This window comes from Blennius ocellaris (assembly GCF_963422515.1).
Source record: "Blennius ocellaris genome assembly, chromosome: 21".
Taxonomy (NCBI): Eukaryota; Metazoa; Chordata; class Actinopteri; order Blenniiformes; family Blenniidae; genus Blennius; species Blennius ocellaris.
The window spans coordinates 18,141,675-18,152,481 of record NC_137670.1 but is presented as its reverse complement, the minus strand read 5'-3'; the positions used below and the strand labels follow the sequence as shown (position 1 = coordinate 18,152,481).

Genomic DNA, 10,807 nt, shown 5'->3' with positions numbered 1-10,807 from the left:
CATCACCGTCACCTTCGAGTGCGACTGCAGGTGCCAGAGCAAGGCGCAGCCCGACAGCCCCAGGTGCAGCCAGGGCAACGGCACGTACGAGTGCGGCATCTGCCAGTGCCACCCGGGCCGCCTGGGCCCGCACTGCGAGTGCGCCGAGGGCGACTACAACCCCACGGAGCAGGACCGCTGCAGCGGGCCGGCCGGCTCCGGCGGCCCGCAGGCGGCCGTCTGCAGCGGCCGCGGCGACTGCGTGTGCGGCCAGTGCGTGTGTCACAGCAGCGACTTCGGCAAGGTGTGGGGCAAGCTGTGCGAGTGTGACGACTTCAACTGCCTCCGCTACAAAGGAGAACTCTGCTCAGGTGGGTTCAGGTCGGCTACGGACACAACCAGGTCAGGGGTTTGTTTTTTTTATAAACAGTCCAGTTACGTAGATTATTGTCAATGGGGATTAAACACTCGTCATAGACGTGCAAGAGGAAGTGTGTTTCACTGCAGAGGCTGCTAGCAGTCCCTTCCACCACGCTGACTCGCCTCATCTGGGAAGAATTACATAGAATAACAACCCTCCGGTCTCCCCCGTGACACCAGTGTGTGTGTGTGTGTGTGTGTGTGTGTGTGTGTGTGTGTGTGTGTGTGTGTGTGTGTGTGTGTGTGTGTGTGCGCACCTCAGGTTGTATGTTTGTGTCAACTCGGCCAAACTTTCCCACCACAACCTCACATAGCATGCACAAAGAGTATTATTAAACGTGGAGGGTAGACTGCTCCGGTCCGATCTGACGCTCGCTCTCCTGGAAGTTCCTCTTAATGTTCAAACTGTGGCTGTGAGTTTGTGTTTGGCGACTGTGTGAAGCCACTGGGCCGCAGCACGGAGGTTTGCTAGCAGGTATGAGAGGCGCCTCATGGTGGGAATGGGAGTTTCGCACTGTTTGAAACTCTTTGGATTTTATTCCAGCTCTGCATTAAACAGTAAAACATGATTATATATTAAAACAGAAATGTAAGTTAGGACAGAATTTAGATTCATATCAGCAGTCACTGTCATTCCCAGGGACGCCTTTTCCCACAATTATTATTTTGTGAAGAAATCACCATAAAATCAAATATAATAGAAGTTTGGATAGATGGATGGATAATAAGAATAAATAAATAGAAGCGCTGAAAGATTTATCATAGTTTAAAAGTTATACACATGTTGCACTAAACCTTATTTAATTAAATTTGTGAAATCAAGTTTATTGCAAAGCTCTATATGACAGTTTCAGACTTTTAGTGTTTTGTGTCTTTGGATCAGAGTTAAAATAGTTATTTTATTCTTCCACATTTCATTTATACTTGAAATAAAAACACCCCCAGGATTGTTTTTCTGCTTTAATTATGAAGGTTTTGTTTATTTCTCCATCAGAAAGTCCCAAGGATAAAGCGTTCCTCTCCAGGGTTTGATTAAACATCAATGCTGCGTCACGTCACATCATTACAAACCGTCTTTATGAGCGACCGGGTGGAAAATATCACACGTCATCCTGTTACTTGACTCCCGAGGAACTGAAAACATCATTGGCAATTAAAAAACATCATTATTCATCTGAGAGGAACAGCAAAGTCTGCTTTGACTTGAGAACAGGCTAAAACCTTATGCAACATAACGAAAGTGGAAACAATGGGAAGCTTATGCTTTACATTACAACTACAAAATAAAAGATCATGTTTGACCTGTGTGAGAAATTCCCTCCAGAATTCCTCTGAAAAAGGTAGAGAAAGTAGAATCTCTCCATATAAAACCAAATTATTTCCCTAAATGTCAAACAGGGAAGTTAAAGACGGGAATAAAACCTGTTATAAAAATGTACATTTGCCCCCTCCTGCTCCATTATGTACTCAGGACATAATTGTTTTAGGAATATTTCAATTGGGTTTTGGGACAGGCCACGTTTCTCCATTATGCCTGGATCGGTTGTGGGAGCTCATGTATGAGTGAAAGCCAGCCCAGCGAACAGAACAATGTTGTTCTGAACTCCCCAAAGCCCGTAGAGTAACATGAAAATACCTCTGTGCTTACTCACTGAGGGCTGTGGCGTAATGAGGCTAAAAATAAACCCATGTTTGGTCAGAGACCGAGGCGAGCGGGAGAGAATACTGGAAATCTTCTGACGATCACAATACGTCTTGAGAAATATCCTCATTGAGCGTTGAGAGCGTTGTTCCCCCACCGCAGCGTGGCCCACGACCGCCTGCACGCCTGCGGTCAAGTCGCAATGACAGTTTGTTCCTGCATCAGTGTTTATCCAGACGTCAGCCTGTCCAGAGCGGCTTCCCGTGGCTTTGTTTATCTGGGCTTTTGTGTTTCGCGGCGTTTTACGCGTCGTCACTCCCGGCGACGCTCGCATGCCGCTGCAGACGCCTCGGCAACGAAAAGAAATAGGTCTTAATGTGCACGAATATAAATCTCACTTCTGCTTTCCACTTTTTTTTGTTTTTAAATCTCTTTAAAAACAAAAAACCCCACAGTCTTTGCATGGCGCCCACATTGGAACGTTATACTTGTAACACCTGGAATGAACATTAACACGTTGTTCCGTTTAAAGTGGAGCCGGAGTTTAACAAGGGCAGCTTGGATGTCGAATATCTAAGAGTTTGAAGAAAACAAAGGTGCTCCTGAAGACTGAGGGGAAAAAAAAGCCCAAACCTCTAAGCTGGAAAAGAAACCTGGCAGAGGCCGGCGGTTGTTCAGTCATTACCACTTAACAAGCAGCAGCCAGTTTGCAAATTCATGCTGACAAATCAAATGCTGATCGAAGCCACAGAACATTTTTTTTTTTTTATTCTGGTTAAGTTCTCTTGGTTTTTAAAGACACATGATGCACGAAATGTTGATTTTATGATCAGATGACGGTCATATAAAGTGAACTTTGTGTCGCTTTAATGAATAGACGTTGATACTCACTTGTTTTGGGGTGTCAAGAAAGAAAGGAGAATAAAATGATTGATGAGTTGCTTCTAATGTCATTAAAGCGTCAAAAGAAAAAATTAAATACAAAGAAATGACTGTAGAACTTTAGAGATTATTCCCAAATTTAAAAGAGTAGCAAAGCTTTCAAAGCTATTTTCTTTTCGGTGTCTGCAATTAAAGGACTGAAGTCAGAGACGATGTCAAAGGATGTGAATGATCTGATAGCAGATGGTCTCCAGTCATCGCAGCTTTGTGAAAAATGCAAACAACATCATAAACTACTGTAGTTTGTATAAAATCCCAAACACCTTCCGTGTGATGTATCTGGCGAAAAGTTACAGACAAGACAGAAGACCTGCTAAATCCTCACTTTGCCCAAAACCAGACCAGTGGGTGAATATTGTACAAGAGGCTTATCTGATGGAGATCTCCACCTTTATTGTAAGGCTGAAAGAAAAGTTGCTTTTTTATTGTAACACCGGTTTCAGATTCCTACTGTATAGAAGAAACAATGATGGATGTGCAAAGATTTATTAAATAGACGTAGTAGAATAAGTTGCACGGCGTGGTGTGTCTCCCCCCCCCCTCCCCCCCCCCCAGGTCACGGCGTCTGCAACTGTGGCTTCTGCCAGTGTGCGCCGGACTGGCAGGGGGAGAACTGCAACTGCTCCAGGCGGACCGACACCTGCATGTCCAGCCTGGGCCTGCTGTGCAGCGGCCGGGGCCAGTGCGTGTGCGGGGCCTGCGAGTGCACCCAGCCGGGGGCCTACGGCGCCACCTGCGACAAGTGTCCCACCTGCCCCGACGCCTGCACCATGAAGAAGTGAGTCTGCAGGGACGTGGAGGAGAGAGAGAGCACACACGCCTCCTCCACGTGAAAACTGACCGCCGGTGTTGATCTTCCAGGGAGTGTGTGGAGTGCAAGCACTTCAAGAGAGGCAGGCTGTTCGATGACAACACCTGCAGTCGCATCTGCAAGGACGAGATTGAGCTGGTGGAGGAGCTGGGTGAGGTTCAGGCAGAAACACGGGAAACCTGTCATGTCTGTAGGATTTGTAGTGAGTTAATGCTTGAAGGGCTTTAAAGGGGGAACTAATGTCAGTTGTCGTCGTCTCTCCTCGCTCGCGTCACTTCCTATTCCTCACACACGTCTGAAGTATGCTAATAAGAGGTTTGAAATGATTTTTTAAAAACATTTTTCCTTTAATATTTTAGACCTTTTCATTCAGATTGTGTCGGACTGGAAGTTTTGTTGCGGAGAGTTTTTTTTTATTACTTTTAAATGAAAATAAACAAATACATAAATAAATACATTTAATTTAATTTAATTTGATTTGATTTGATTTGATTTAATTTAATTTAATTTAATTTAATTTAATTTAATTTAATTTAATTTAATTTAATTTAATTTAATTTAATTTAATTTAATTTAATTTAATTTAAGCACAAAAAGTATAATGGCAGTGAGTGAAGTGGGAAACAAAAGCTGTTCACAAACACATAAGTGTAACAGTTGCAGATGACGTATAAATTTAAGAAAATGTACAAAGAGAAAATTCTGAGAGACGATGAAAAAAATTGAAAATAGTTGACTGTAACTGTAGAACTGTAAGACAAAAGGAGGCTGTTTTTTGTTATGTTGTGTGACCTGGTGAGGCGTCGGGGGGGATAATGGGGAATCAAATTGATTTGATTTTGTTGTAAAGTTGCTAATAGGAACAGAGAACACAAGATTAATCTTCTCTCTGTTCCTTTTTGTTCATGTATGGATGACAAATATATATATTTACATACACACACACACACACACATACAGTATATATACAGTATATATATATATATATATATATATATATATATATATATATATGTATATGTGTGTGTGTGTGTGTGTGTATGTATATATATATACATATTGTGAAATGGCATGACATAACATGAACAAATAAATAAATAAATAAATAAAGTCGGGTATTTGAAATTATAAGAGCCGGAACATGTTTGCAACCACAGTATGATGATAAAATGTATTTTACTGACAAATCAACATCTGCCGTCTTCCGAAACGTTCACCTGCATATGAGAATGTACATGGAGACCGATGAGCATAAAGAACATTAAAAGGAGATATATATATTTTCGGGGGGTGATTTTCATCCACTCTGTGTTTTCCTTCAGCGCTCCACGACACAAACGCAGTGAACTGTACTTACAAGGACGAGGACGACTGTATCGAGAGGTTTCAGTACTACGAGGACGCCAACGGAAAGTCCATCCTGTTCGTTGTGAAAGAGCCAGGTAAGGTCGTACACCTGAAAACAACTGTCATTCAATCCTTTCATTTCACATGTTTTGGTCTTTAATGTTGGACCATGTGACTGCGTGCAATTTGGTCTTGTCTTTCCTGTGTTTTACTGAGTACCATGTTTTATCCTCTGCAGCCTGGAGGTGCATAAACACCACAACATGAGCACTGAACACTACAGTATCTGTAAAACACTATGTCTTAATATTTTCAGGGTGAACCAGCAAATCACAAGAAAATAACTGATCCAGAAGAAAAAAACACACTCATGTTTTTGTGAAGTGACAATTTACTTTCTAGAGTTCTGGCATTTTCATCAATATATATTACATAATTCTTAGAAATGAAAAAAAGAAAAAGAAAAAAAAAAATATATATACAATTTTCATAATTTCTATTATACAGATTATATTAGATAGAATATTATAAATTCTGGGAATTTTCAGAGTTGGAAACTTTCCATGGGAATAAACAGGAATTTATAGGAATTAACGGGAATTTATGGGAATTAACAGGACAGCTGTGGCTCCAACACAGTTTACCTCCACCTGTGTGACTGTTGTGAATGAATAAATGTTTCTGTACGCACTTTCAGTCTCGTCGAAAAAAGCTTTTAGCTCGCAGCTTGCTTATTAGGAGGAATAAGGAGGAATCCTTATTAATGGTGAGTTTTTAAAATATATATTTAAGTTACTTTACAGGCCAATTACTTCCTCTGATTCCCTGAAATTAATCACGACCGATCTATTTGTAGGTAATAAGAATTGTGAGTTAAAATGTAGTGTGTTGTGTTAAACTATGTGCTCCACCTGTCCTGCAGGCCTCAACACAGCAACCTGTGCTTCATTCTAGACTCATTGAGTGACTTGTCAAACTTCTTATTGAAAGTACGTTTGTTCTAAAGTCATTTTATTCAGGTGGCCACATGCAGTGTCAGCTCAGTGACAAATCAGTTCATTTATACATACTTATTTAATTTGGAATATTTTCTAAATTCCCCCAGCTTAACTTCCCATGGAAAGTTTCCGGAATGTTTCCGGAAATGTTCCACCCCTTTGCGACCCTCGTCTAGGGTCAAAAAGTGAAACTATTTTCATGCAGGATTTGCTTACATCTTATCCACTGTGGATTTATACAGCAGTAAATGTTAAATCCCTTCAAATGACCACAGGGAAACTTCTCTTAGTACTCCTACAGGACTAAGTCATTGTTTATTCATATATTAGCAGTGGAAATGATTCACAACGTGTGAGGAAGAATCAGAGTGACAAACTGATTAAAAGATCATTATCACTGTGTTGTTTAACTTCTAACCATCATATTTGACTCACAAAACTCGTATTTCTTCCTTCACCTGAGTCTGGTATTAAAGCTTCGCTGTTCTTCATCTGCTTGTTAAACGTCCACACAGAAGGATTGTGGGGCGCTAACACACTTTTATTGGCTCCCATCGCCCGCAGAGAAAGTCGCTGCTTCGGTTTGCCTTTAATGAATGTGTGTGTGTAATTTAGGCACAACTGGGTACCAGAGACGTACCCCGCCATTTGCCTTGAACATGGGGGACCCCCGCTGTGTCAGAGAGAGCTGTAAACAGCTGTAAACAGCTGTAAACAGCTGCACGGCTCCTCCAGGAAGCCGCTGATCTGACATATTGTCAAGAGGAAACTTAAGTAAGCACAAAAAAACCCAAAACCCAACTAAAAACAAAACACGAAGCTTTATCACAGAGAGAGAAGCTGGGATTTGAAACACCATTAATGATGGTGGACATTCAGTTCTTATTGACGTTCACAAATAAAAAATAACGATATCCTGAGTTCTAAAGGTAAAGGTACGTGGATCAAAAGGGGCAGTGGAGGAGGAAGCAGAGGATGAAGGAGGGAGAAAGAGGAGTCCAGCTTTGATGTCGGCTGTAAAAGTCGACCCTGGTCGCCTCGCCGAGGTGTTCCACGCCTCCGTGCAGCCACACGCGTGTGAACGGACAAAACACTCCAGTACAGAAAACATGCACTTCACTCCCTAGAAAGTCAGAGCAGTGGAATCAGACTTCCTCTCGTCATACTTCTGCTCATTCCTGAATCGCTCCCTCGCTCCTCCAGACTGCCCCAAGGGCCCCGACGTCCTGGTGGTGCTCCTGTCGGTGGCCGGGGCCATCCTGTTCCTGGGCCTCGCCGCTCTGCTCATCTGGAAGCTGCTGGTCACCATCCACGACCGGCGGGAGTTCGCCAAGTTTGAAGAGGAGCGCGCTCGGGCCAAGTGGGACACCGTGAGTGGCTTCAGCTTCACACGTCACCTCACGGGCACATTACGCATTTCTAGAGATTTGTTTCTGGAGATTTTGTGTTTGTAATTGTTGGAGGAGTTTGAGTAATACATGTGTTTTTTTTTCCATTTTCCCCTCTTTTTAATTTTTTTTTTCCTTTTTAATAAATTTTCTTTCTTTTGTCCCTTTTTCCTCTTTTATATTTTTTTACTTTTCTTTAGTTTTATTTAGTTTTTGAAAAAAATATTTTCCCCCTTTTTTCTTTCTTTTTTCTTTTCTTTCTTTATCATTTTTCTTTTTCACATTTTTTCCTTTTTCCCTTTTCTTTTCTTTCTTTATCATTTCTACATTTTGTTTTTTTTCTAATATTTTGTTTTTTCTTTTTAATTCATTTTCTTTCTTTTTCCTTTTTTCTCTTTTTTTAATATTTCTTTTGTTTATAAGTTTTGTTGTTTTTTTTAAATATATTTCTTTCCTTTTTTCTTTTTTGCTTCTAATTTCTCTTTCATTCTCTTTTTTTCTTTTCCTAAAGAAGAAAATTCCTTTGAGTAGTTTTACGCCCCTGTGTTCAGCAGTTGTCATCTGAGAAGTTAGACCAGTTTTGAAAAATCAGTGTGGAATGCCAACAAGAGGTTTATTCACAAATAATATTCTGACAGTTTCATGGAGCCGCTACAGGAGAGCTGAAGAGCCACATGGCTGCAGGCCTTTCTGCAAAGCATGTCCGACGTGAGAGCGACTCCCCGATTCAGATCAAATTTATTGTGTTTAATTTGGTAGGTCGACTTAAAAATCCCCAGCGCGTTCAGATTGTGCGTACACGTTAACACACACACACACAACAGGCCACACACGCAGCCCCACACCGCTGTCTTCTAAAGATGGTTTTTATTAGGTTTATGGCGTGCTGTTACCGCGAGCAGAACAAAAGGCAGCCAACGGAAGGGCTGGCTTTAAATGAGCGAACACGTTAATGGGCCTCCTCGTGGCCTCGGAACACAATCGGCCTGAAAACCACAAAGAACCAAATAACCAACGTGAAAAGTCAAACCACATGTTCACAGCAACGTGCTTCTCTCGCAAGGTGACAAGGAAGGAAGTCGTGGCCATGAGATTCAAACAGAATTCAATTCCTGTTCAACTGACATTGTTCTTTCTGTGTGTTGGACCAACAGGGACACAATCCGCTCTACAAGGGAGCGACGTCCACCTTCACAAACATCACGTACAGAGGGAAAGACTGACGAGGGAAGACGAGGAACGAAGGATGAAATAACGGACTCAGACATCCTCTGTGCCAATCATGTGCAGGCGTCTACTGTTACAACACAATGATTATCCATTATTTCTTTGTAAATATGTAGAATTGATTCCAAGGACATAATTTATCAGGGTTTTGATGAATCGGATATTTGTGAAATTGACTCAAGTCTGATTTTTTTTTAGTTTTATTTTGTTCAGGTTTTGTTTCACCCAAACACACGCTGAAGTGCAGATTTGCGGAATGTGCACAAATATAGTCTGAAAAGCCCAAATGGCCATTTCTCAACCGCTTCGATTTACACACATTCACACACTTTCTTTCACTGTGGCTCATTGGCTTTTCTCTCTTAAACACCGTCGCCACGCATCTGAAACATAAAAACACGGGAACTCTCCTTAATTAATACTTAATATTCCCAACTGAAAACCACAGTGCCTGCTCACATGTATATTGTCATATGTGAACAACAAACAGAGTATTAACAGAATAATCTGAAGTAAAGGCGGTAGGAGGAGGAGCCACACACACTGCAGGTTACCACTGTTTCCATGTATTTATTGGCAAAAACACAAATTATTATTTTTTTTTTTTTTTTCACCAATATGTCCAAACAGGAAAATGTATGTATATATGGATGTGTGTTAAGTACTCTTGGGAGTCTGTGGAGGAAGTGCAGGGCAGATACTGTCATGTAGAACCAGCCTTTTCACAGTGTTGAGCTTTTCCTGTTTGAGAAACAAGCAGCAAAGATAAACTGTCTTCACTCCTGTCAAGTGACATCCTGCAGATATAATGTTGTATTTAAAAGTTGCTTTCGTCGTGTCCGACTTGCACGTGACCGTGTCTATGTCTTCTGTCGTGACTGAAAATATAAAAACTGTAATTTGTTATGAGTCTTTCTAATGTGGTTATCTTGTCCAAAGTCATAAAGGAACTTTATGTCGCTGGAGTGGTTTGCACTTCTGTCTCGTAGCCAGACTAGCTCAAGTTAGATAAAGCGACGTGGATGAGGAATTGATTGATATATATTACATTTGGATATCAATAAATTGATTTTGGGGTAATAATCATACATATATGACTGCTTCCTGGAGTGTTTGGGTGATGAATATTGAAAACCAGACAAAGGGAGTATCTGCTCACAATCTCATGCTGACCATCAGAATGTTGGTTTCCTTTTAAGATGCTGATGAAGCCCACATGGAAAGAACCTATGTAAACATATATGTTTTGATATAGGTTTTGATATAGGTTTTTAATACATGTGACATATATAAAATTGGCCATTTTCCTATATTATATGTACATAAATGTACATATAATATACGTGCATACAGGCACCTATATATGTACATGTATGCACGTATATATGTGTGCATATATGCACCTATATGTTCTTCTTGTATAATTGTTTTTTAGTTCTTAGTTATTGCCTTGATAATGTATGACAGCTGCCAAAGTGAGATATGGGCTATGTATATATATATATGTGGAAATAAAGAAGCCGTACAGGAGACCTATATGGCCTGTATATTCACATATATATGCGCCTCAATTTTGCCTATATATGGCATATATGTGCATATAAACTGCTTATAGGTTTCATATATGCGCATATATCCTCGTATAGGTTCTTTCCATGTGGGAGTTTCCATCCTCAAGTCACGTTGATTATATCAAACTTTTGTCATAACCCAAAACTGAAGAAATGTTCGTATTCATAAACTAACAGATGCTTTATTTATTCAACATTTTATATTCGATTACAGACATGAGAAAAAGACCCAAGTGAAAAATACTTGGTGATCGGTGTTGGACGTGTCTGTTGTTGGGCTGCTGAAGCCTTGTGGAACCACGCGGGACCTTTTCAAAGCTAAGCACTACTGCCATCTGCTGGACGGCAGCTGCAATGGAACTTTTATGGCCTTTGAAGTGACGTTGAAAAGAGTAGAAATTGGAAACTACAACAACAAATTGAAAAACACAACTGCAAATTGAAAAACACAACAACAAATTCAAAAACACAACAACAAATTC

At 40.8% G+C, this 10,807-nt stretch overlaps 1 protein-coding gene across 2 annotated transcripts in view; it reads left to right on the top strand.

Annotated features, from left to right (window-relative positions):
- The window catches only part of LOC308145859 (integrin beta-3-like), a 19,127-nt gene extending 9,469 nt beyond the window's left edge, over positions 1-9,658 (top strand). For both annotated transcript variants that reach the window (XM_080517445.1, XM_080517446.1), the window contains exons 10-15: positions 1-350; positions 3,539-3,761; positions 3,845-3,945; positions 5,117-5,236; positions 7,343-7,509; positions 8,682-9,658. The exon at positions 1-350 is cut by the window's left edge and continues 95 nt beyond it. In XM_080517445.1, coding sequence (XP_080373571.1) covers positions 1-350; positions 3,539-3,761; positions 3,845-3,945; positions 5,117-5,236; positions 7,343-7,509; positions 8,682-8,750 — 1,030 coding nt within the window. In that variant the 3' untranslated portion in view covers positions 8,751-9,658. The remainder of the gene's footprint in view (positions 351-3,538; positions 3,762-3,844; positions 3,946-5,116; positions 5,237-7,342; positions 7,510-8,681) is intronic.
- The last annotated feature ends 1,149 nt before the right edge of the window (positions 9,659-10,807 follow it).